Genomic DNA, 27816 nt, shown 5'->3' with positions numbered 1-27816 from the left:
AGAAGTGGCAGATGGAATATTGTTGGAAGGCATATGGTCATAGACTTTGGCAGAAGGAATAAAGACAAGACTATTTTCTAAACTGGGAGCAAATTCATACAGGCCTGGTGATGCAAAAGGACTTTGGAGTCCTAGTGCAGGATTTTCTGTAAGTTGGCTAGTAGGATGAGTTGATCATAAGAAGGCCAATGCAATGTTAACATGAGAGGACTGGAATATAAAAACAAAGATGTAATGCTGAGGCATTGTAAGGCACTGGTCACACGACATTTGGAGTATTGTGAGCAGTTTCAGGCCTCTGTCCAACAAAAGATGTGCTGGCATTGGGGAAGGTCCAGAGGAGGTGCACAAGAATGATCAAAGGAATGAAAGCATTATTGTATATTTGATGGCTGGAGTTTAAAAGTATTAGGGTGGATCACTTTGAAACCTACTGAAAACTGAAAGGCCTAGTGGGCATAGAGAGGATATTTCCAATAGTGGGCGAGTTTAGGGCACAGCCTCGGAATAGAAGGATGTCTCTTTTGAACAGATGAGGAATTTCTTTAGCCAGAGGGCAGTGAATCTGTCGAATTCATTGCTGTGAAAGCCAAGTCATTGGGTATATTTAAATTGTTTCTTGATTAGTAAGGGCATCAAATGTAGGAGATTAGGGCTGAGGGGAAAAACAAATAAGCCATGACCAGATGCTGGACCAGACTGGGCAGAATGGCCTAATTCTCCTCCTATGTCTTGTGGTCTTACAATTAAGTGCTGTCTGTTTACTAGACTTTGTGTGCACTGGCCCACCCAGATTATTCTGCATCTCAAGCACTGTAGTCTCTTCATATTTTCCAACATGATTTTCAAGATCATTTGCTCATTCATTTTATCTATCTATATTGTTTTATAATCACTTCACAATATGAATATCTATTATCTTTGTGTCATAAGCAAATTTAGCAATTAACCATCGATGTCCATCGATATCCATAGCAAATGCTAAAAAGCTGATGCTCTCAAAGCCTATTACCGTGCCATTTCATAGTTACATCATGCAAACCAGAAACTCGTGTAAATTCTCAAATCTATTAACTGATTAAATTTTGATATGCACCTGAATGTTACTTCTACCTTCTGCCTCCTTCCTGGTCCCTTGGTATCCATCCTGTGCAGCCTTCGCACCCCCATCTCCAGGCCTAATTGTTATTTTGCTGTAACCCATCCTGTTTTTCATAATGAATGTTTTGGTTCCCTGTATTTATCAACTGGTACAGTCAGCACTTTGGCCCATTATTACTGTTTCAAAAGTGTAGTGGCATTCGTACCAGGTTTTGAGGCACATGGCCCCGAGTTTGAATCTGGTCGGCCCCTTGCATGCTTTCCATCCATGCTTGTGCCTGTTTTCCAAGAGGATTAACCCGTGTTCCCTCCTTGATGTCCAGTTTATTTATTCTGCCGAATTCTGCATTGCAGGTAGTGGTGCTGATTCCTGCCACCCTTCAATGTAAGTAGCAGCAAGAAAGGAAACAATTTAAGATTTATGTATTCATGTATTTTTTTATGGTATGTTTAGACCATGGTATAGGACAGAATTAATCTATTCGACCCATTGAGTCTACTCTGCCATTCCATCATGGCTGATTTTTAAAAATCCTTAACCCCATTCTCCTGCCTTCTCCCCATAACCTTTGATGCCATAAGACATAGGAGACCTTTTGCAAGGTGTATTGCAGTAATTAAATAAATGCAATATAATTGCATAACCATCTACAGCAAATTGTGTGTGAACCAGTTAAAATGTTTGCATTGTTTTACATTATGCTTGTGCAAATCAATGATTTTTTTTCAGGCAGCGTTATGTGCAGTGCATGTAATTAGAAAAGTGCCTGAACTCATGGAAATGTTTCTGCCAGCTACGAAAAATCTGCTGAATGAAAAAAATCATGGTAAATTTTCCACTTTGAACATGTTGTTATATAGTAAATTATATTAATGTTTGAAAGTTGTTTGCTTGTCATAGTGCCATTTGATTTAGTAAATATGTAATTAAAATCTGTGGGTTGCTGCTAATGAAGTTACTTCTGTTGTATGCTCTTGAAGTAGTCACATTAACATGTACAGTGGTGCTAGAAAGTTCGTGAACCCTGTAGAATTTTCTCTATTTCTGCATAAATATGATCTAAAATGTGATCAGATCCTGAATTAAATTGACTTTATTTCTTACATCCTTCACATACATGGAGTAAAAATCTTTGTTACGTCTCTGTCTAAATATGCAATCATGGTAATTTATAATAAATAGAGCAGTCATTGTAACATAGAAATACACTCAGATCAGCGTGAGTTAATCAGTCTGATGGCCTAGTGGAAGAAGCTATCCCTGAACCTGTTGGTTCTGGCTTTTATGCTGCGGTATCTTTTCCCGGATGGTAGCATCTGGAATAGATTGTGGTTGGGGTGACTTGGGTCCCCAATGATCCTTCGGGCCCTTTTTTCACACCTGTCTTTGTAAATGTCTTGAATTATGGGAATCCTGGGATCTTCACGCAAGTCATAAAACTAGAGGGAGAACCCTGTTAAGTAATACCAAAGCATTATAGTTGTTCATTTATTTATTGAGAAAAATAATCCAATATTACATGTATTTGTTGGAAAAAGAATGTGAACCTTTGCTCTCAGTAACTGGTCTGACCCCTTTGTATAGCATTAACTTCAAACATTTCTGCTAACTGTTGATCAGTTCTATACATCAGCTTGGAGGAATTTTAGGCCATTCCTCCTTATGAAACTGCTTCAATTCTAGAATGTTGGTGGGCTTCCTTGCATGAACTGCTTGCTTCAGGTTCTTACACAACATTTCTATAGGATTAAGGTCAGGACTTTGACTCGGCCATTGCAAAACACAAATTTGCTGCTTTTTGCACTATTCTGTGGTTATGCTGTCTTTAGGATTATTGCCCTGTTGCATTATTCAACTTTCATTCAGCTTCAGTTGATGGACTTCAACCCTGGCATTCTTCTGTAAAACGTCTTAATACAGTTTTGAATTTATTGTTCCCTCAAATATTGCAAGCTGTCCAGGCCGTAAAGCAGCCCCAAATCGTAATGCTCCTTCCACCATGTTTCACAGTTGGGATGAGGTTTTGGTGGTGTGCAGTGCCCTTTTTCCTCCAAACAAAACAGTGTGTATTTCGGCCAAGAAGTTCAACTTTGTCTCATCCAACAACAGAACAATATCCAAGAAGGTTTGAGGAACATCTTGGTGGTCTTTTGCAAACCTGTGATGTGCAGCAATGTTTTTGTTTGGAGAGCAATGGTTTCCTCCATGATGTCCTTCCGTGAACACCATTCATGTTCAGTATTTTTCTTATAGTGGACACATGAACAAAGACTTTAGCAAGTTCTAGAGATCTCTGCAGGTCTTTTTCTATTACCCTTGGGTTCTTTTCACCTCCTTTAGCATTGCATGGTGTGCTCTTGGTGTGATCTTTGCAGGATGCCCACTCCTAGGGAGAGTAGCAGCAGTACTGAGTTTCTTCCATTTGTAGACAATTTCAGTGGACTGATGAACACTTAGGTGTTTAGAAATGCTTTTGTAGCCTTTTCCAGCTGCATGCATCTCTACAGTTCTTCTAAGGTCTTCTGAAAATTGTTTTGATTGAGGTACGGTGCATATAAACAGATCTTTCTTGAGAAGAGCAGGCTCTGTCATTAACCTGATTTTGTCCTTTTTTAATATAGGGCAGGGCACCTCTACAACCTACACCTGCAATCTCATTTCATTGAGTGGAACTCCTGGCTCCAAATAGCTTTTGTAGAAGGCATTACCCCAGAAGTTCACATACATTTTCCAACAAATACATCTAATATTGGATAATTTTTCGCAATAATTAATGAACAGGTTTTTTTATTTAATTAGGTTTGCTTTATCTAGTTTTAAGATTTGGGTGAAGATCTTAATTTTAGGTCATATTTATGCAGAAATAGAAAAAATTCTACATACCGTAGATTCCGGACTACAGAGCGCACCTGATTAAAAGCCGCTGGCTCTAATTTTAGAAAGAAAATCAATTTTTTACTTGTACAGGCCGCACCGGATTTTCGGCCGCAGGTGTCCCACGTTGTAATATGAGATATTTACACAGAAAGATATTACACGTGAGGATTTTTTAACTTTTAATTAAATCCATATGGTAACATAAACAAATACATATTGCAAATGCTTTTTTTCGAACCGTGCCTGTAACGCGGCTACTTTTAAATATACGTTGCGTATACTTTTTTACTGAACAACATTCCAATATCTCCTAACGACTGGTAAAAAAATATATATACTGCAGCCTACCAGGAAAAGTTATTGATCGCCTTTAACTTAAAAGCAGCGTTTTCGCTCCGCCGCTCCCCCCCACCGTCCCGTTTATCGCAAACCGGCATTTTTCCCACAAGACGCGGCGAAACCGGGTGTGACGTCATAGCATCCCGCGATGCAGTACAGAAAACAAATATAGTTAAAACTCTTCTAACTTTAACTAGAAAATGAATTACTAAGCGAAAATATTATAAACTAAATAACTGCCATAAAGGCAGCACAATGCTTTTCTTCGAGTGTTTTCCATGTTGATGAGGGTGAGTACAAATGACTGATTTACAATAATTTAATTGTGAAAGTGCGCTTGATTTATCGTACAATTTCATTGGACCTCTGTGAACTACTCATCAATTTTATTGGTCTACTGTTACGAGGCAAAATGTTTTTGGCGGCATGGAAAAAAATCATGTATTAGCCGCACCGTATTAAAGGCCGCAGAGTTCAAAGCTGTTCAAAATGTGGGAAAAAAGTAGCGGCTTAAAATCCGGAATCTACGGTAGTTCACAAACTTTCTAGCACTACTGTATATTTTGATTTATTGCATGCTAATGAGAAATAGAAGCTTTGTACCTATGGCCATTTTGACCTGTCATGTCAGAGCAGAGCTTAGGAATTGTCTTCTTTAGTTGGTTTTGAGTTGTGGGGCACAGAAACTCTCTTTTGGCAAAGTTATCCATGTCAACTGTGATGCTTATCTGTACTTGTCCTATATTCTTACATTAGGCTGTTTCATTCTACTCCTTTCTGATCCAAGCATGTGTCCAAATGGCTTTAAGCACTGTAATTATATTTTGCTCTACCAGTTCCTGTGACAGATAATTTCACATAACCATCACTCTCTGTAGGAAAGCTTGTTCTCTTCCCTGAAAATTTCTGATCTCTGTATGCTGATCCCTTCCCTTCCACCACTACTTCTTGATTAACTTCTTGACATTTCCTTGACATCCATTGCAATTGCTCTCCAAAATTGCAGCATTGGCTCTGATTCTCTTTACCCTTCAATATGAGTAGCAGCAAGAGAGGAAGAGATTTAAGATTTTTCTGTTTTAACAATATCTATGGGAGAGGCAGATATATTAAGGACTTCTAAGAGATGTTTAGATAGTTACATTAATGAGGGAAACGAAGGATGTAGGCAGAAGGGATGAGTTAGCCATTTGGTTACTAATTTAATTGGTTTGGCACAACATTGTGGACCAGAGGGACTGTTCTATGTTCTACCTTCTCTAATCCATGAGCAACATTGCACCTAAAAACCTTATAGGCAATGAGAATTTTTTTTTTTCTGTACATTTCTTACTTTCCAGATATATTGAAATTGCTTATATAAATCCATCTGTTTCTTGTGTGATGTACTGTGTGACAGTAGAATAAACGTAACACAACTTAGGAATAACAGAAATGTTGGATATTTGGCTTTTAATAAGGAATTTAAAAGTAGAATTTAATAGGTGGGATTCCATAGATGTGATGGTGCTTCTCTTTAATGCAATTTAATGTTATTCTCTCATCGGAATCGTTTCAGGGCCTAGAGGACCTGTAATGTAGTACTCAAATATTATAGTGCTGCTGAAATTAAAAATGTAAATTGTAGTGCAAAATAAATAGGTGTTATCTATCCAACTGGACAGCATAAGGCTATTGCAGATTTGGTGCCTGAAATAAAAAGTATTCCTTTGAATAATGACTCCATTCTTTGAAAAGTAATAAAAATGACCAACGAGGAAGAAAGAAACTGGACAAAACCTTATATTAAAAAAATTGAATTTTTCTGCAATGCAGTTATATTTAATCCAGAATACATAGACAACTACTAATTGTAAACTTATTTTGTGCTATAATATTTATTCTTCCCTATCCCAGGTGTCCTTCACACATCGGTTGTACTTCTCACTGAAATGTGTGAACGAAGTCCTGACATGTTGGCACACTTCAGGAAAGTAAGTTATCATACTTGTGTTCCTCATTCTTTTTAATTTGGTTTTTAATATGATTGAACACTTTTGCAGAAGTGGTTGAAGATTTAATTAATTATACAGTACATTAACAAATAATTATACCATTATACTGCTGTACAAACTTGCACTAAAATGTCATTCACTGCAAGTTGAATTCATTGATCAATTAGTAGAAACCAATAAATTGCACCTAGAAGTATACATGCAAGGTCAAATTTTAAATTACCAAATAGTTTATGGTTGTGAATTTAAAATGCTTAATTATTACAATATGGATTGGAAGATGTAGAATCCTTTTTGGCAAGTTAAGAAACTATAGAAGTAAACACTCCCTGAATTATATACAGGCCTCTGAAGAGTAGCAAGTATGTGGGCTATAAATTAGAATGAGAGATTCAAAAGGCATGTAAAAGGAGCAATTTTGTGATAGTCATCGGCGAATTTCAATATGCAGGTAGATTGGGGAAAATCAGTTTTGTGCTGGACCCCAAGAGGCGGAACTTGTACAATGCCTATTAAAAAAATTTTTAGAGCAGCTGTGGTCGAATCCATGAGGGGAAAGGTAATTCTGGATTGTGTGTTGTGCAATTAACTAGATTTGATTAGGGACTTTAAGGTAAAGGAACCTTCAGGAGGCAGTGATCATATGATAGAGTTCATCCTGCAATTTGAAATGGAGAAGCTAAAGTCAGATGTATCAGTGGAGTAAAGGGAACTACAGAGGCGTGTGAGAGGAGCAAGCCAAAGTGGATTGGAAGGGGATATTAGTAGGGATGACAGCAGAACAGCAATGGCTATAGTTTCTGGGAGCAATTTGGAAGGCACAGAAAAGATAGATCCCAAAGATGAGGTACTCTAAAGAATTGTTGATGAGGCAACTGTTGACTGACAAGTGAAGTCAAAGATAGCATAAAAGCAAAAGAGAGGGTGTATTATGTAGCAAAAACTAATGGGAAAATAGAGGATTTGGAAGCTTTTAAAAACCAACAGAAAGTAACTAAAAAAAGCCATAGAGAAAAGGTGAACTATGAAGTTAAGCTAGACAATAATATAAACAGATATTAATGGGTTTTCAGAAATATAGAGTAAGTGTTGAGAGTGAATATTTGATTGCTGGAAAATGATGCTGTAAAGGTAGTAATGGGAGACAAAGAAATAGCTGACAAACTGAATAAGTATTTTGCGTCAGTCTTCACTATGGAAGACACTAACAGAATGCCAGAAGTGCAAGTGTGTCGGGGCAGAAGTGGGTGTTGTTGCTATTATTAAGGAGAAGATGCTTGGGAGGCTGCAAATATGAAGGTAGCCAAGTCCCCTGGACTAGATTGTCTCTACCCCAGGTTTCTGAAAGATGTACTGTAGCTGAAGAGATCATGGAGGCATTAGTAAGGATCTTTCAAGAATCACTAGATTCTGGAATAGTTCCAGAGAGCTGGAAAATTACAAATGACACTCCACTCTTTTAGAGGGAGGGAGACAGAAGAAAGGAAATTATAGGCCAGTTAGAGTGACTTCAGTTGGTTGGAAAGATGTTGGAGTCTTAAGGATAAGGTTTGGGGATACTTGAATGCACATGACAAAATAGGCTAAAATCAGCATGGATTCCTTAAAGGAAAATCTTGCCTGACAAATCTGTTGGAATTCTATGTGGAAATAACAGGATAGACAAAGGAAAGGATATTGTTTACTGGATTTTCAGAAGACCTTTGACAAGGTGCTGTACGTGAGGCTGCTTAACAAGATAAGACGCCATGATTTGAAATGAAAGGTACTAGCATGGATAGATTCTCTGACTGGCAAGAGGCAAAGAATAAAGGGGCCTTTTCTAGTTGGCTGCCGATAACTAGTGGTTTTCTACAGTGGTTGGTGTTGGGACGGCTTCTTTTCACATTATTTGTCGATGATTTGAATGAAGGAATTGATGGCTTTATTTCCAATTTTGAGGATGATATGAAACTAGATGGAAGGGTAGGTAGTGCTGAGGTAGCAAGATGTCTGCAGAAGGACTTCAGTTGGGAGAATGGGTAAAGGAGTGGCATATTAAATATAGTGTAAAAAAGTGCATGGTCATGCATTTTGGCAGAAGGAATGAAAAAAAAAGTGGATTATTTTGTAAATGGGGAGAAAATTCAAAAATCAGAGGTACAAAGGAGGACTAGAATAGAAAAGCAAAGATGTAATGCTTAAGCTTTATTGGGCATTGGTCAGACTACATTTAGAGCATTGTAAGCAATTTTGGGCCTAAGAAAACATGCTGACATTGGAGAGGGTTCAGAGGAAATTCACAAGAATGATCCCAAGAATGAAAAGGTTAATGCATGAGGAGCGTTTGATGCCTTTGGGCCTGTACATGCTCAGGTTTAGATGAATGCCGGGGGGGAGGTGGATCTCATTTAAAACAATTGAATATTAAAAGGCCTAGATGAAGTGCATGTGGAGAGGATGTTTCCTATAGTGGCAGGGTCGAGGACCAGAGGGCACAGTCTCAGAATAGATAGGTATTTAGAACAGAGATGAGGAATTACTTAAAGCTAGAATGATGAACCTGTGGAATTCATTGCTACAAATGGCTATGCAGGCCAAGTCCTTGGGTATATTTAATGTGGACGTCGCTAGGTTCTTGATTAATCGGAATGTCAAAGGTTATGGGGAGAAGGCAGAAAAATGAGGTTGAGGGTTAATAAATCAGCTATAGTGTAATGGTGGAGCAGATATGATGGGTTGAATGGCCCATTTCTGCTCTCATGTCTTATAGTCTAATGGAATTTCAATTCCCTACAAACTGTTGTCAAATACTTTTATTTTAAGATCATTTACTTATTATTTATTTTGGGATGTTGCTGATCCATCAGTGTAATTATGCCTCCCATTTTCTGCGATGGATGCACTTCCAATGAAAGACTATTCTGGACAAATCAGTTCCCTTGATTGGCACCTCATCCACCACCATTGGCATGCCTTCTAACAATACACTCCTGTAATTGCCCATGCCATTTCAATAGCTTCTCCCAAACCAGAGACTTTTCACTGAGAAAGTTGCGAGCGCTGCTATTTGCATATTCCCCAAGTTACATAACAACCTGACTTGAAAGTATTTCATCCATGCTTCATTGTTGCTGGGTCCAAATCCTTCAGTTTCCTACCCAAAGCACTTTAGAGTACTTTAACAAGAAGTTCTGCAGTTTAAATGCATTGGTTTACCACCATCTCCGAAAGCTTACTTCAGCCTGAGCGAAGTTTATATTCAATGCTTGCTTGCAGAAAAATTAAATATTTATCCTCTCGGTCAGATTATGCGCGCAGTGCCTTGAAAAACTATTCAGTACCCGTAACAATTTTCACATTTTGCTCTCATTTTCTAAATTTAATGTATTTATTTTTAGTTATTTACTGAGATACAGCGAGGAATAGGCCATTCTGACCTTTGAGCTATACCGCCCAGCAATGCCCTGATTCAGTCCCAGCCTAATCAGCAATTTACAATGACCAATTAACATACCACAGTCTTTGGACTGTGGGAGGAAGTTGGAGTACCTGGAGGCAACCCATGTGGTCACAGGGAGAAGTACAAACTTCTTACAGGCAGCAGTGGGATTTGAACCTACTATATTGAACTAGGATTTTCTGAGCTAATCTACAAAGCATTGTGCATCATGTCACATTTAAAGAAAAATTCTAAAACTTGTCAACAATTTACGAAACATTAAAAACCAAAACTGAGGCTGAAAAAGTATTCTCCTCTTTGTAATTTACTATGCTAACTTTCTGAATTTACTGTATTACCTTACCAATCGCCAACTTTGTTGATGTAGAAAATTGGAGGATCACCTGTTTTCAATCATAAAAATAAATACCCCCCTGCCCCCCCCCATAAGGTCCAATAGTATGCTAGATTTTCAACAGACCAAACCAAAATGAAGATAAAAGAGCTTTCAAGACAAGTTAGGGAAATGATAATTTAGAAGCACAATTCTGGGGAAGGGTACAAGACCATCTCAAAGGCACTGAACCTACCTCAGAGCTCAATGCAGTTCATCTTGGAAAAAGTATGAAACCACACACACTGCCTAAGTCAGTCCACCCCTCTTGCAGGAGGGGAATGGTACTATAAGAGAGGTACTCTGACGGCAACAGTCACTCTGAGTGAGCTGCAGAAGTCAGTGGCTACAACTGGAGATGAAGCTCCTGGCTCCACAATGTCTTGAGGCCTTGGACGAAAAGGTTATTTATGGAAGAGTGGCATGGACAAAGCTCTAGCTTTTTAAAAAAAAGACACATCCTTGCCCCTAAAGACTTCGTGAAGTGTCACTTAGAAGATACTGTAAAGATGTGTTAGAAAGTCTTGTGGTTGGATAAGACCAAAGTGGAACTTTATGATCTCAACACTAAGTGGTACGAGTGCCGTAAATCTAATACTGTGCATCAGCCAGGTAACACGATCCCAACTGTGAAGAATGGAGGAGATAACACCATGCTATGGGGATTGTTTCCGGCAGCAGGGACTGTAAATCTGGTTAGGACTTGTGAGAAGATGAATGCTGCTAAATACAGAGATCCTGGATTAAAAGCTGCAAGCCTGTGCCAGAGAGCTTAAACTGGGGAAGATGTTCGTCTTTCAGCAGGACAACAACCCAAAGTGCACTGCCAGAGCAACTGTGGAGTGGCTTTAAATGAAGAAAATTGCTGTCCTTGAATGGGCCAGTCAGAGTCCTGACCTTAACCCAATCAAACATCTCTACCAAGACATGGGGATTGCTGTCCACCACCTAACTAACCTGCCACAGCTTGAGCAATTTTGCAAGGAGGAATGGGCAAATCTTGCTTCATCAAGTTGTGCAAAGCTAAGAGTTTAATCCAAAAATACTACTGGCTGTAATGGCTGCAAGGAGTGGTTAACTACTGAGCAAAGGGGGATGAATACTTTTGAACTGTTGTCTTTTCAGTTTTTGAATTTTTAGTTTCTCATGCTTTATGGTTTCTCTGTTTTTATTGGCTCTACCGTGGTGTGGGTGGGGGAGGAGGAACAGGTGATTCACAAGTAAAAATTCTCATTTAAATTGATCAAAATTCCTGGTTGTAATACTCATTTATTTGAATAAAAGGATTTGGGGATGAATACTTTTACAAGGCACTTTATTTTGGTGTTGGCTCAACCATTTCCCATGATGTGGTGGGATTATTGCTTGTTCTATGCATAATGCAGAATTTCACTAAATGCCTTCTAAATGGTGTAATTAATCTGGTATTTTCTGCCATCTCTCCAGGGTGGTGGATGCAAGTTCCTTGAATGTATTCAAGTTTGAGATGGGTAAACATTTGAAAGATTGAGGAATTGAAGATTATGGGGGACTAGTACAGCAGAGTTGAGGCTAGCATGGATCAGCCATGAATGGTAGGGCAGGTTTGAGGTGCTATAATAGCCAATGGGTTCTCTTATTATGCCACTGACCTCAGATTTCAATTAGATTAGCTAGTATGGCCTACCCTTCACAAATTCATGCAATACTTTGATTCATTGATATAAGAGTGCACAGAAGTATACAGTTCCTGATGGTTCATTCCATTTATTTTCCAACATCTGATGTTAAAGTGGAAGATCTGTAGATATTTATGTATTCCCTAAATAACCAAGTAACAGTGGAAATTTTCCAGTGCAGTGACATGAATCGTGAATCTAGAATGCTTTGCTATTTAGGAGTATACCCTAGGTAGAAACAATGCGACTTGGAGATTTGCGCTGTTGTTTTCTCCATCACTATTGTGTTTTAAAAATCTGTCAATAAATGGGATGGGATCCCCCTCTCCAATCCTGATCAAATTTAGTTCATTGGAGTGTTATTTTGTACTTTGGTTTAACTGCATGAACAAAAGTGCTAATTTATCAATTATGGCACTCCTTTGCCCATTCTTATAATCTGTATTTTTTCAGTGATCTGCTCACCATTATTGCTCTCTTTTTCTCATATTTGCTTGCTTTGGCCCTTGCGTGTTGTTGAATTTAGTTTTAATCTTCATATGGCTTTTTGATTTATTGCTTGGTTCCCTTGTCTTGAGACTAAATTTTATCCGGGAAGTTTTGTAGGAGAAGTTGTCATGAAACATGCCTAATAGAAATTCCCTGATTATAACAGCATGTTTAATAAATTTCGAAAGCTTAGGAAGTAAGTGACTAACACCTTGATAGAAAACATTTGTACATGGCCATTTGTACCCATACTTTGTGAAACAGCATTTTAAAGTCCAGTAAATCCAACAAACACAATTCCAAAACATAGAACATCACACCACTCCTGTTTTAACACTATATTAAAAAGATAAAGAAACCTAGGAGGAGAAAAGTCTATGAGGTCAATTGCTTTCAGATAAAATTATTTTCCAGATTTTCATCAAAAATTGTCTTTCAAATTAATTTGTTTCAAATAGGGGAAGGTTTAAAGAGCCCTTGAGGGGCAAGTTGTTCACACAGAGGGTGGTGTGTATATGGAATGAGCTGCCAGAGAAAGCTATAGAGGTAGCTAAACTTACAACGTTTAAAAGACAATTGGACAGGTACAGGGATATGAAAGGCTTAGAGAGAGATGGGGCTCCATGCAGGCAAATGGGCTAGTTCTTGTAGGCAGTCTGGGTGGCCTGGACGACTTGGCATGAGAGTTTTGCTCTAGCAAGAATGATTCTATTCATTATGGAGTTTGGAAGAAACAGGGCTGAACTCTGAAACATATTTTGAATGCTTCAAATGTTATGAAGCTTGGTTAGGTATTTGGGTAGGAAAGATATAAGGGAGATAAGGGTCTAAGGTGGACAAGTGAAATTAGTGTAAAAAGGCATCATGGTTAGCATGAGCAAGGTGGACTGAGAGGGCATGTTTTTAAGTTGTATAGTTAAATGGTTCTTTGATTCTAAGCAAGACCCCAAGGGGCATGATAGAGTAGGTAATAAAATGCTGCTGCTACTTGTGAAGAGTCTGAGCCAAGGTGCAGAGTTAGATGAGGAGTCATTTGAAATAGGGATGCATGGAAATTTCTTGCACAGGTTAATGAATCTCTGGAATTCTCTACCCTGAGTCGTGGAGGCTTCAGTATTGGAGCTGATTGAAGAGGGAGAGCAATTTTTTTTATATCTGGAAATTTGCTTGAAAGCTGATCTAGAAGAGATCCCTGGAATATTTCAGCCATGATTGTATTGAATTACAGGGTAGGCTTGATAGGCTGTTGTAACCCATTGCCACTAATATTTTCATGTTATCAATCATATTGATGAAACTAGCTGCACATTTCTTGCATTCTTGAGTATTTAAAGATGGGGTCTGAAATTCTGTTTCATGTGGATGGGAAAAGGTTATTTATAGGTTTGCTTTTGCTTTTTTTAAAACTAGACTTTGATCTTCAGAACAAAAACATAGACTGCTACTTGTTAGAATGGATTTTTTTCTTTCAATATGTTTCCCAATATTCTCACAAGTATGTAATTTTTTATTCCTCTCGTTGCAAATCCTACATGATTCTAGAATGAAAAGGTAAGATTTCATTCTGAAAATGAGAACTACACCCTGCATGATGGTTGGAAAGATTTTTTTTTTGTTCAAGGCCAGTGTAATTAATGGAAACCACTTTCTTAAATGTTAAAAATATCCAAATAAATGCATCAAAATGTGTATATAAGAAGTTGTGTTCTGATGCTGAGAAGAATGATTTGCTTGTTACACAAATTAAGATGTAAACCATAAAATATGCATTGCATTTATCCTTTTAGCTGAGATTTTAAATCACTGGCCTGGCCCTGTTTATGTCAGTATGTTTCTATTGTCTGTGAAGGCTTTAATTTTAATGTTTTTGTTTCTTGTATTGTTAATAAGTTCTGAGATTTAATCCATTTTTTTCAGTTGGTTCCTCAGCTTGTTCGGATCCTGAAAAACCTTATCATGTCTGGCTACTCACCAGAACATGATGTCTCTGGCATTAGTGATCCTTTCCTTCAGGTCAGTTGTTGTGCTCCTTGAATCATTTAATAAGATTTGTTGTTTAAATATTAATGGGAGTGGCAGAATTCAGTGTCATTGAATGTCATCTTTATCTTCAGTTGGGTAGTTTATTGAAAACGTTATCTGTTGGGTGACAGTATGCTTTGATTATATTTGGAAGAATAGTTCATCATGATTTATAAATGCAGTGCAGTCTTCCTGAAGCAATTCATATATTCACTGAAAGAGCTTGACAAGATTAATAACCCAATAAGATTAATTTTGTATCTTCATTAGGAATAAACTGTGATTTGTGATAGAACATTTTTGTTCTGTGGCATTGTATTTTAATTGTCTTAATATTCTGTTGTTGAATTTTAAAATGCATAACTTGGATTTAAAGATGCCCTTGGTGAATTTTTAGAAGTTTAATTTTTGGGAATTATCTATTTCAACCATGGAAATTAAATGTCATTATTTATAGCTCATGGATCTGATACTAAAGGCTGAATACAGTTAATTCCTTGCTGAATACAGTTCAGCTTTGCTCAATTATTCCTGTGCAAAGATGCACCCCTTATAGTTTAAAAATACAGTGTGTAAATGAATGTAAGCCTTTTAGTTATTGGTCTTTGCCTTGTGCTCAATGAGCTAAATAATTGCATAAAAGAAATTCTAAAAACGCTCAGGTCAGGCAGCATAAGTAGAAAGTGAAACGGTTAATGTTTCATGACCAAGGTCTTTTCCCAGTTCTGAAAAAGGATGTTGGACTTGAAACGTTGACTTTGTTTCTCTTCCCACAGTTGCTACCTGACCTGAGATTTTCTAGCATTTTGTTATTTCATATATTCTGCATCTTTTTATTTCATGATCCTAGTGAGTTTGACTTGAAATTTGGTATATTCTATATAATAAAAGTTTATTGGAATATCTGCTTTGTTTTCAGGGTATTGATTATGGCCTCAATTAATCTTCTTAATTAATTCTGAAACTGTAAAAGAGACAAATTATAACTGCTGTTAAATCAATCCACAATGAATGGAATCAATCCACAATCCTTGAAGTTACTGATTTGTGGAATTGTAATGTGTATTAGTAAACTGAACTGAGGAGTGGTGTTGACAGCAAAGTAAAGCATAATGCTGAATAGCACAAAAGAAGCATTTTCAACACCAGTGAAAGTATAAAAGGTTTTGTAACAGAAAATTTCAGTTAATATGTCATCTTTTAAGCACAACAAGTCACTCATTAAGTTTTTACGTTGTAATTTTAGGTTCGAATATTGCGGTTATTACGAATGTTAGGCAGAAATGATGATGACTCAAGTGAAGCTATGAACGACATCCTTGCACAAGTGAGCACAACAGAGCATTCATTCAAAATTACTAATATTGTGGTTTATGTAAGAACTGAAAATCTGTTTTCAGAATGTTTAGTTGTCTGGTGTCTGACCATATTTCTACATGCCTTTAAAGTCTCTAGATAACGCAATTTAATTCTGACCAATTCTGTTATCTGTATAGCATAAATTTTTAAGGTAGGAAAATGAGATGATTCTTGCGAACTACTGTGTGTTTGTCATTTTCAATTTTCTAAAAATCACTTTGAGCTTTATTGTTTGAATATACCCGTATTTACGTGCACACATGAAATAATGTGGACAGTTTTCTTCTGACAATTCATGTCGTAGTTATTTCAGGATTTTGGGTGTATTGCCGATATAAGTTTGCTGTCCTAAAGTTAATAGTTTTTTAACACACTGTATTGTGTAATGAATCAAATTTTGCCTGTATCACAGATCTGAACTGTATACCGGATGTTAAAAGAAACGGGTGTAATTCTGCAAAAATTTACATTTAAAGAGATCATTCATTATGATCTGTGAAATGGATCCAGCAAGAATTTAAAGATGGTATCAATCTGGATTTTGGAAAGAACTGACTGCATGATAGTTTGAGGAAGATGATGAGATTCTTACTGTGTATTTTAATTTCCTAGGTTGCAACAAACACAGAAACAAGCAAAAATGTGGGTAATGCAATTTTATATGAAACTGTTTTGACGATTATGGACATCAAGTCAGAGAGTGGACTGAGGGTATGTAGCATAAATGTTACCTGCTTTAGCCATCTTAATTACAAAGTTAAATCTGTAGTTCAAAATTTGTCAAGAGACAAGAGAAAGTACCACTAAACTCCCTAGCAATTTTGATTGAAAGAGGAAAACTGACTAGTCCAGTTTCCTTATGGAAGCTATTTGAATTTTCTTCCTGGTGTTGTCAGATGATGAAACCATTGAGTGATCCACTGGCAGAGTTTTCTGTAACTGTGCTGATCAACAATTATCTGAGACAATATCTAACCAGTAAACTGACTGTCATGAAATTCTGAAACTGTGCATTTTTCATTACATAAGTGGAACAGGTTCCAAAACCTTTCAAGCTTTAAAAATAGTTCATGAAAATCATCATATATAGTCTGGTTTATAAAATACACAATTGACCTTATCAGAGTAATTGTAGTGTGATTTCAGCTGTGGTAACCTCTGATTTTATTCTAGCTGTTACGTTGGTATGGACAGATGTGGCCACTTTTCAAAAAAGATGGCTAAGAAATTGTATTTTGCATTACTCTGCACTGCCACATCGTTTGCTACAGATGATGACTTAAATATCATTAGCTTTTCTGGACAGTTGGATGTGTGAAATTCATTTCATCGAAAACAACTTGCTTTTATTGCTGCAGCATGTGGTATTTAATTGTGTAGCTGAATATTGTGAAGTGTATCACAATCGTATTTCAAAACTTAAAACAATTTATTACTGTTGAACTAACTAACCCGTCCATTGTTAGCCAGATAATGGGTGAAGAATTGACAGCTTTGAATTTGAACTTGCAACTTATGGGGGGGGGGAGGGGGTCAGAGTAATCTTGCATTACATTCATGCTTACACGCTCTGATTCATGAACATACTTTGATACAACATTCCCACATTATATTAAATATACGAACAATTTAGAGTATCAACATTTGTTGTTTTTGCTTGAAACCTTTTGTGTATACTGTTCTTTCCAGAGCTTAGATACATTGTCAGAATATGGAAATTGCAGGAATTTCTCTTTTCAGGGTTTTGTGAGAGGTAGCTGACTATTAGTCATCGGTTTGGATACTTGATCTGAACATAATTTACAATCCTCATGATTTAAGGAATTTATGATAAGTAAGCCTTGAATTTGAAAAGTTAGCATTGTTCATTATAAACAACTGGATTGTTGTAAAATGATACCTGTTTTTTGGGAAGGAAGTCTGCTATTCCTATCCATTTTGACCTGAGGAACAGGTCAGTTGTGTAATTGCCCAGTAAAGTGGTCCAGCAAACTACTCTGCTCAGGAGGCTGTGAGGATTGACAATAAACATGAAGTTGGGAGTAACTTTTTATAGCACAGCAGATTGAAGAACAGGAAAAATTTGTAGATTTTTTTTCTGGTTAGCAGATGCAACTATTGATTATCATTAGAATAAGACTGGGCCCTTGGCCTTTCACATTTAATTTAAATTACCTTTAAAAAGGAGGTATTGATCAGCTCACTTAAGTGGATAAATCACCATAGATTGATGAGTTTTATCACAAATTACTGAGAAGAAAGATGATTGTTGGAGTCCTGACAGACCACAAGTGAGATGCCAGATGACTGGAAGACATTGAATGTAATGTTCTCATCAAGAAAGGCAGTAGGAATAAGCCAGGTAATTACAGGCGGGTCAGCCTAACTATATTAGTAGGGAAATAATTGGAAATGTTTTGAGGGGTAAAGTTAATTTTACAAGCTGCTACATGAGAAACTTTAGAGCCCAAGGGATCCAAAATTAATGAGAGAATGGTGGAAATTAGTTATTTACATTGAAAGATAGTGATTAGTGGTGTATCACAGGGACTGGTGCTTGGGTCTTTACATTATATACAGTAATTGCAAGTGAATATAGTTGTGATTAAATTCACAAATTTGCCTTGTTTATAGTGAGGAGAGTAACTTTGGTCTACAAGATGATACTGAATAGTTGGTAAGATGGGCTGAGCAGAAGTAGGTGAAGTTTAATCCAAATAATGCATGCTGGAAGGGTTAATACGGCTAAAGAATGGTAGAACCCTAGAGAATTGAGGAACAGCAGGACTTTGCTGTAAAGTCTCCAATGATCCCTTAAGACGGCAGCACAGGAAAATGTGCTGAAGGCATTACACACAATGCTGGAAGAACTCAACAGGTCAGGCAGATTCTGTGGACGGAAACAAACGGCCTTTTGGGTGAAGACCCTTTTCATCATAGATGCTGACCATCCTGAGTTCCTCAAGCATTTTAGAGTCAATAGAGTTGGATAACACTACAGCACAAACAGGCCCTTCGGCCCATCTTGTCCATACCAAACTATTTATTTTCCTAGTCCCATCGATCTGCACTTGGACCATAGCCCACCATACCCCTCCCATCCATGTACCATCCAAATTTCTCTTCAATATTGAAATAGAGCCAGAATCCACCGCTTCTACTGTCAGCTTGTTCCACATTCTCATCACCACCTGAGTGAAGTTTGCCTTAATCATTTCACCTTTCACCCTTAACCCATGACTTTTAGTTCTAGTCTCACCCAACCTCAATGAAAAAGCCTGCTTGCATTTACCTTATCTACCCCTCATAACTTGTGTACCTCAATCAAATCTCCCTTCATTGTCCTATGCTCCAGGGAATAAAGTCCTAACCTATTCAACATTTCTGTATTACTCAGGTCCTCAAGTTCTATCAGCATCCTTGTAAATTTGCTCTGTACTCCTTCAATCTTACTGATATTATTCCTGACCAGAACTAGACACAATGCTCCAAATTAGGTCTCAACAACGTCTTAAACAACTTCAGTGTAACATCCCAACTCCTGTACTCAGTACTCTGATTTATGAAGGTCATTGTGCTAAAAGCTCTCTTTACGACCCTAACTACTTGTAAAGCCACTTCAAGGACTTGTGAATCTATATTCCCAGATCCCTCTGTTCTCCTGCGCTCCCTATCACTATCTGTGTAAGTCCTGCCCTGGTGTGACCTCCCAAAGAGTAGTGTCTCACACTTGTCTGCAATAAATTCCATCTGCCATTTTTTGCCCATTTTTCCGGCTGGTCCAGATACAGCTGCAATAGTTGATAACCTTGCTTGCTGTGTACTATGACCTCAAATGCTGGTCCAGTTTACTACATCATCCTAAAGTTCCACCTCGCCGTAGCACAAGTCTGATCAGCAGCTCCAGGAATCATTTGGTAGAGGTTATTGTTGCTAAAGGAGGTTCTACCAGTTATCAAATACAAAGGCACATGTACTTTTTCCAGCCTGGATTGTGAATGATTAAAGAATGTGTTCAATAAAGACGTGATAAATAAATAGTTGATTGTGTGCTATCAGTTTAGGCAAATTGTGTTTGTCCATTACTGACTTAGATGAAGATCAGACCACATTCTATGAGTAATGCAGAAAGCAAGGTAATTGCAAAGGATTCACAACTTGCAACTGTAGATATATCAACAATGAACCCAGTGCCAATTCCTGCAACACACCATTGGTCACAAGCCTCCAATCAGAGAGATATCCATCAACTACCATTCTCTGTGGCTTCTCCTGTGGAGCCAATGTCAAATTCCATTTAATATCTCATCCTGAATGCCAAGTGACTGAAGCTTGACCAACCTTCCATGCTAAAGTTCATGCTGACAATATCCACAATTCCATTTAAGATTGGTTAGACGCCATCTACCACACACAAAGCTTTGTTGACCATCCCTAATCAGTTCCTATCTATCCAAATACTTGTCCCTTTAAATACATTCCAATAATTTACCTACTACTAATGTCTGTCTCACTGGTCTGTGTAATCTGTATGTGGTCCTCTGCTGTTTTGCCTCACTTCTATAGAATCTGTTTCTTGAATAAATGCAGATGCAAAAGATCCATTTATTCAGCTCCACTCATTCAGTTTTGTCCCTTGCTTTCCTTTTGCTCTTAACACATCTGTGGAAACCTTTGAGATTCTCCTTCACCTTGACTGCTAATGCAACCTCAAACCTTCTTGTAGCCTTCCTAAATTTCTCCTTAAATGTTCTCTTGGATTTCTTACACTCCAGTACCTCATGACCTTGTGTTACTTGCAACAATCTGCAATCATTCTACAAATTTGTTCTTAACTCCTGCTGACAATTGGTGGTCTTAATATACCATTAACGTTGTTATCCCTTTCTAATTCCTCTGTTCCATCCATATAGCCTCAGTAGACAAGGTCTCCAGTTTGTCCTGTCTGGGCACTGTCATGATATTTTTCCTGACTAGTAATCCCACTCCTTCATCTTTAATCCCTCCAGCTCTTATTTTGTCTAAAACAATGGAATCTCAGGGCTTTGAGCTTACTGGTGCTGCCCCTCCTGCAACCAAATCTTACTAATGGCTAAATATCATTTCATTTTGTATAGCTCAAAATTTCCAGCATCTGTATAATCTATGTCTGGTGAAAACATATAGCGCATTTGCCTTCATGTTCTATAGATTTGCTAAGTATGTCCACAGAAAAAGCATCTCAGGATTGTACATGGTGACGTATGTACTCTGATAATTTTTCACTTTGAACTTTAACCAGCACACAAGTGCACTGAGGTCATGGTGCAACCTAGTAAAATGTTCATTAAACTAGATGGAGTACTGTGTTTATTTTTTAGTTTTCATACTCACGGAAGGTCATAGAGTAGAGGGGAATTACCAGAATGTAAGAATAAAATGAAACTTTTCAACTGAGTTGAGACTGAATTCACTATTTGTTTCTTTAGAGGGAGGAAGCTGAGGCAGGACTTGGTGTTCAGAGAAAGCATAGTTAGGACAGGTTGTTAAGAAACTTTAACCATTTTCTAAATCAGAAGCATAGGTTTATTCAGGTTTAGATGGGATCTGAGGGAGTTTTATTTTTATCCAGATGCTGGTTAGAATCTGAAGCATACTATCTTTATGGTGGAGGCACAGGCTCCCAATGTTTAAGAAATACTTAGATGAGCAGTTGAGTTGTTAAGGCATAGAAAACTTGGTGGTCTTTGTGGTGTTAAATGGGAATAGAATGGTAAAGTTCACCTGGTCATGGCGTGTTTTAAAAGGTTATGAAGTCAGGAGGAAACCAAGTGTGCTAGCGGATTATGGTTAAGTGGGCAAACAGATGGTACAGTGGATAAATAGGAAGTTAGTCTTTTAGTGGGGGAAATCACAATGAGAAACTGTGAAGAAATATGTCAGAAAGAAGATTGAGCAGATAAACGCTTTATTCCTTGGAATTGGGAAGGATGGAACATTGAGTGTATTCTAAGGTGACTTCACATTTCTGGAAGCGAGCTGGATGATATTATTTGAGGGTAATAGTTCAGATTACAAGATTAAGATGAGAAATCTCTTGGAGGGTTATAAGTTTTTGGAATTCACTACCTTGAGAGAGAAGGATGTTGATTTAAGTAAAATACAGTATGGGATTTTTGAACTTTAAAAAAATTAACCATTTTGGATCAGGTAAGAAAATATAATTGAACCAAAAATCGGTTCTCAATAATTGGCAGAGAAACTACATAGCTTATTCTTATTTCTTATACTGTTAACATAGTTTTGTAGAATCATTAGGCCAAATCCTGGAACAAAGAAATTGCTCCAGGAGAGTGAATGAGGATATTTAACAGCAGAGATGATACCAGGCAGTTTCATCTTGCTGGTAAGTGTTATGATATAGGGCCTAGTCTCAGGTAATGGATTGTGGTGTTAGGACTGAGACAAGGAGATGTTTCTGTACGCAGGTTACAGACTTTTCACATTGGTTTGTGGATGCTCAGTTGAATATAATCAAGACTAAAATTATCGGCTGTTTGGACATAAAGGGAAGCAGAAGATGCATTGTATAGACTGTAAAGTGTATTTTGCACAAGATTAGTTACGATGTTTACTACAGCATGCTGAAAGGGCATTATGGTCTATTCATTTCTTTTCATGTGTTAACTAACTTGGTAATGATTGGGAAGAAGCATATTATATGAGGATTCCATGGAAATATTGTACTGTTCGATCAAAATATCTATGCTTTGCTTATAATTAACTTGTAATTACTTGGTATTAAAATAAATTGCTAAAATATAATACACTTATACGGAGATAACTCTTCATATCCCAAAGAAAGTGAAGAGTGAACACTTAGTTGGCACTGGCAAAAAAATGTAAATATCGCAACTGTGGAGACTTTTAATAATGCAGTGAGTTGACTGTGTATATTATTTTAAGTTGATCAACTCAATATAAATGTCATCCTATTTCATTCATTGCAGGTTTTAGCCATCAATATCTTGGGGCGATTCTTGCTAAACAATGACAAAAATATTCGGTATGTTTGTAAACTTAAACAATTTTATTAAAATCATATATTGACAAAAGCAAAATATGTAAATGAAAGGGGAAGCAAAACTTCTGTTTGGTTTGTATATAAAATAGAATAGGTTGCCTTGGGTATAGACAGGTAGGATAGAAGTGGATCCTTTACTCCAGGGGTTCCCAGCCTTTCTTTTTTGCCATGGACCTATACCATTAAGCCAAGAGTCTGTGGGGGCTAGTTTGAAGCTAATGAATATATGGGGTCACAGCATTAGCTGAAGGTGTCAAAATCTCTGGGCTGCATTCAACCTGCCACCTTGCTTTAAATATAGACTGCTCATTGTGCCAGCCATTTCCATAAGCTCTGTGACACTATCCCATATAACAATAAAAAGCTGTGTGTGTGAATCCAGATCAGCTTCCTTGTGATCAGGATTTTTCGGCACAAATTATGGCATTTATTCAGGTGTTATAACTCTAAATTTAGAGTTACTTTAAGTGGAATAACTTGCTCTTTTCAACTTGAATTTAGAATACAAAAGTAATATGAAGTAGTAGAAGTTCACTTGCATGTATAATTATACTGTATACTAATCGTGTGTGTGTGTGTGTGTGTGTGTGTGTATATGTGTATATGTCTTATATATATATATAAAGAAAGTAACTGCATCCTGATACCATGGTGTATTTCACTGTACTTGAAGGCTTAATTAGATTTCTTCACTATTTCCAATCCATAATTAAAACAAGTTTTTAAAATATTCTTGATAATATGCTTTGTGTTTTTAATCTTAAAAAACCACAATTAAAACCATGGTTACCCATTCAATGAAGTACTGATTGCATCATTTATTGATTGTGGAGTATTTTCATTTAAGTAATACTGAGGAATCATTGTATTAGTATTATGACTGCTCAAAGACAAACTTGAGTGCCTCTTTGTAAACACTGTTTTTCCTAGTTTTACTCTTAAAGGTTGAGTTCGTAGGTTTGAAGTTAACTGTGATGTGGATAAAGATTTAACCTTTTCCCAAACTATTTTTTTAAGTAAATTAAATATACCAAGTTTAGCTTGACTAAAGTGCAATCAATGGCTTTTAAAATGAACATTTAATGTGCATTGAAATTGCATACTCAAATGAAGTTCCTCTCTAAGAGGTGAATTTTTAAAAAAAAATTCATTGTATGTCCTGAAGGTTTGAATAGGCTATAGTGGCATGTACATTTGAGTTCTTCACTACCACATACATCCAAAACTGAATGAACAGCAATTACTTGCACCAAAATGTTGGTCAGGATTGGAGTCTATAGTTATAATAGGCCACTGTGCATCCCTTTCCCTAGTAGTTACCTGAAACTAAAAGGGTCCTCATTATTTTTAGCATCCTATTAGTTCCAGTGGTGACCTTCCAATTCCATTTCTGTTCCATCATCAGCACTGGCTACTTGCACCTCAAATACCACCTTTCAGACTGCCTCAGCTCATCTGCTTCTGTAAGCCTTATCTGTGTCTTTCTTCTCTCCTGACTTGAATGTTCCATTGGCCTTCTGGTTAGCCCCCACCACCTCCACCTTCTCCCCCCCCCCCCCCATTCTTTCATTCTCAATAAACTTAAGCAAGTTGTAACAACACAGAGTAAATGGTCTAATAGTTTCCTGCCTTTATAAAATTTGTATTGTTTAACTTAACATAATTTCTTCAAAGTCTACTTGTATATTAAAACACTACCTCCCATCCCCTACAATCTCTTCCTTTTCCATTATTATAATGCTTGTTATGGATTCTGTCTTCCTAGAATTGAATTTCTCCATTTCTGGTCAGGTGGTGAATATGTCTTCAATTGCCTAAACAGTAATAATTTGAAATAGTCTTTAAACCTGTCTTTTTCTTCGCCTTGAAAAGTTACTTAAATCATATCTCTTATAGTTTGATAATCTCTCCAAATCTTGTATGATTCTGAATGAGACACCACTTAAAGATGCGCTTGTGCAACAATTTGGAATATTGAACAAAGTTAGCACTTGGCTTAAATGCAGTTTGTATATAGAAATGAAGTGTACAGAATCTCTTCTGCTTTTCCCCTTATTGTGCAAGGTGGTAGGAAGAGGGGAAAAAAATGGAGAAGCAAAATAGAAATTGGAGGAATGTGAATCTATGAGAGTTATGAGAGTGAAGCATACAAATATTGGAATGTGTTTAGAGGATTTGAATGTTACAATTTGAAATGATGTTATTGAAGGTTAAGGAAAACCATATTGTCTTAATTGAAAACATTTCTTCAGTTTCACAAAAACTTGATGGCCAGTTATTATTTCTGCAGTTAGATTTTTTATTGTTATTATATGTGTTAATTGTGTTTATTGCATTTTTATTCAATCAACATCCTTAACTATATTCTTTCTGCAACCATTACATGTTCATTTTGAATTGTGTTGGTGTTTGCATCATTGTCTGACCTCTTTTGAAGTGTATGGTTATTACTAGATGTTTTAAACTTTTGTAATTTTTCTTTTCCACCATCATAAGGTATGTGGCACTAACATCGCTGCTCAAAACTGTCCAAACAGATCATAATGCAGTCCAAAGGCATAGAAGTACAATAGTGGATTGTTTGAAGGACTTGGATGTATCAATTAAAAGGTAATCATAACTATATTGGGCAGCTGCAAATTGTATCCTTTAACTTTCTACATACTTTTGTAGAACAACTACAATTCAATATTATTAGCTTTAAGTGACTTGGCTATGGTAATGAAAATAATGTCAAGAAAATTTGCAGAATTAACTGCTTCATAGTTCTTATGGTATCACTTTTCAAAATGTGGTTTATTGAGTAAAATGACTGTATGCTAGAGATTTTAATATTCTGGACTTGCACACTGTATATTGAGAATAACTTAAGTTAAGCATTTCACCTTTGCTATCATTTCACCATTAGTAGTTTCTTCAATTAACATACCTAAATTTTAATTTATTTTTTATAATAACTTTAGAATCCTGTTTCTAAAGATAATGGCTTGTGAGTGGGACGAACTATCAAGTTATAATTTAAACAGTTCCATTGTTAGACAATTGATATTCTGCTTCAATAAACAAAGATAAAACTTGGTGTTTTTTATTCACTCACTTGTTTAGACGTGCAATGGAGCTGAGCTTTGCTCTTGTAAATGGAAATAACATTAGAGGAATGATGAAGGAATTGCTCTATTTCCTGGATTTATGTGATCCCGAATTCAAAGCAGATTGTGCATCCGGCATCTTTCTTGCAGCAGAAAAGTAAGGCTTGAAATTCTTTGTGCTATACAAATGCATTGTTAGTTTAAAATGGATTAAGTATAAATATTAGGCATCCATAAGTTTATTTTGAAGCAGCAATTTGAGTACTTGTATGGCTTTAAGAAGTATAAAGTTATAGCATACAAGTATAATTAAATGATTTTTTAAAAAATGTTCTGTCTTTGTGGATTATGTAAGATTGCAGACTGGCATGTAAGCCATGTTATGACAATATGACACAGGAGCAGGAGCGGCCCATTGAGTCCTCTCTGCCATTCAATCATGGCTGATCCTTTTCTCCCCTCCTCAACCCCACTCCCTGGCCTTCTCCTTTTTCTCTAAATTTTTTTGAGGATGTGTCTAAACACATTGATGGTAGAGCAGAATATGTAGTGTATATGGATTTCAGTAAGGCATTTGACAAGCTATCCCATGCAAGACTTACTGAGAAATTCAGGAGGCATGGGATCCAAGGGTACATTGCTTTGTGGATCCAGAACTGGCTTGCTCACAGAAGACAAAGAAAGAGTGGTTGTGGATGGGTCATACTGTGCATGGAAGTCGGTCACCAGTGGTGTGCCTCAGGGATCTGTTCTGAGACCCCTACTCTTTGCAATTTTTAAATAAATGACCTGGATGAAGAAGTGGAGGGATGGGTTAGTAAATTTGCTGATGACACAAAGGTTGGAGGTGTTGTAGATAGTGTGGAGGACTGTCAGAGGTTACAGCGGGACATTGATAGGAAGCAAAAATGGGCTGAGAAGTGGCAGTTGGAATTCAACCCAAATAAGTGTGAGGTGGTTCATTTTGGTAGGTCAAATAAGTAAGACTCTTGGCCGTGTGGAGGATCAGAGGGATCTTGGGGTCCAAGTTCATAGGACACTCAAGACTGCTGCGCAGATTGACTCTGTGGTTAAGAAAGCTATGATGCATTGGCCTTCATCAATTGTGGGATTGAGTTTAGAAGCTGAGAAGTAATGTTGCAGCCATATAGCACTCTGGTCAGACCCCACTTGGAGTACTGTGCTCAGTTCTGGTTGCCTCACTATAGGAAGGATGTGGAAGCCATAGAAGGGGTGCAGAGGAGATTTACAAGGATGTTGACTGGATTGGGGAGCATGCCTTATGACAATAAGTCGAATGAATTTGGCCTTTTTTCCTTGGAGCGACAAGAAGTGACCTAATGGAGGTGTATAAGATGATGAGAGGCATTGATTGTGTGAATAGTCAGAGGCTTTTTCCCAGGGTTGAAATGGCTAGCACAAGAGGGCACAGTTTTAAGGTGCTTGGAAGTAGGTACAGAGGGGATATCAGGGGTACTTTTTTTACGCAGAGAATGGTGAGTGTGTGGAATAGGCTGCCGGCAATGGTGGTGGAAGCGGAAATGATAAGAGTATTTTAAGAGACTCCTGGGCAGGTATATGGAGCTCAGAAAAATAAAGGGCTATGGGTAACCCTAAGTTCCTTGACATGTTCAGCACAGTTTTGTGGGCCAAAGGGCATGTATTGTGCTGTAGGTTTTCTGTTTCTAACTGTTGATGCTGTGGCCAATCAAGAACCTATCAATCTCCACCTTACCACAGCTGCCTGTGGTAACAAATTCCACAAATTCACCACCCTCTGGCTAAAGAAATTTCTTTGCAGCTTTGTTTTAAATGGATGCCCCTCTATCTTGCAGCTGTGCATTCTTGTCCTAGGCTCCCCCACCATGGGAACCATTTTTTCCACATCTACTTTGTTTAGACCTTTCAATATCAGAAAGGTTTCAATGACATTCCACCCCCACCCCCCACATCCTTCTAACTTCCAGCAAGTACAGGCCCAGGACCATCAAATGTTCCTTATAATAACC

The 27816-nt window shown here is 37.3% G+C and overlaps 1 protein-coding gene and 1 non-coding gene across 3 annotated transcripts in view; both read left to right on the top strand.

Moving 5' to 3' along the window:
• Positions 1 to 27816, top strand: part of ap1g1 (adaptor related protein complex 1 subunit gamma 1) — an 88935-nt gene that overhangs the window by 18305 nt on the left and 42814 nt on the right. For both annotated transcript variants that reach the window (XM_073070160.1, XM_073070159.1), the window contains exons 5-12: positions 1832 to 1928; positions 6215 to 6291; positions 14192 to 14287; positions 15543 to 15623; positions 16268 to 16366; positions 22645 to 22700; positions 25215 to 25328; positions 25824 to 25964. In XM_073070160.1, coding sequence (XP_072926261.1) covers positions 1832 to 1928; positions 6215 to 6291; positions 14192 to 14287; positions 15543 to 15623; positions 16268 to 16366; positions 22645 to 22700; positions 25215 to 25328; positions 25824 to 25964 — 761 coding nt within the window. The remainder of the gene's footprint in view (positions 1 to 1831; positions 1929 to 6214; positions 6292 to 14191; positions 14288 to 15542; positions 15624 to 16267; positions 16367 to 22644; positions 22701 to 25214; positions 25329 to 25823; positions 25965 to 27816) is intronic.
• Positions 16541 to 16627, top strand: LOC140741012 (small nucleolar RNA SNORD71). The gene has a single exon (XR_012101989.1). It is a non-coding gene; the product is annotated as a small nucleolar RNA SNORD71 (small nucleolar RNA).

This window comes from Hemitrygon akajei, chromosome 17, assembly GCF_048418815.1.
Source record: "Hemitrygon akajei chromosome 17, sHemAka1.3, whole genome shotgun sequence".
Classification (NCBI taxonomy): domain Eukaryota; kingdom Metazoa; phylum Chordata; class Chondrichthyes; order Myliobatiformes; family Dasyatidae; genus Hemitrygon; species Hemitrygon akajei.
This window is presented reverse-complemented; position numbering and strand designations above follow the sequence as displayed.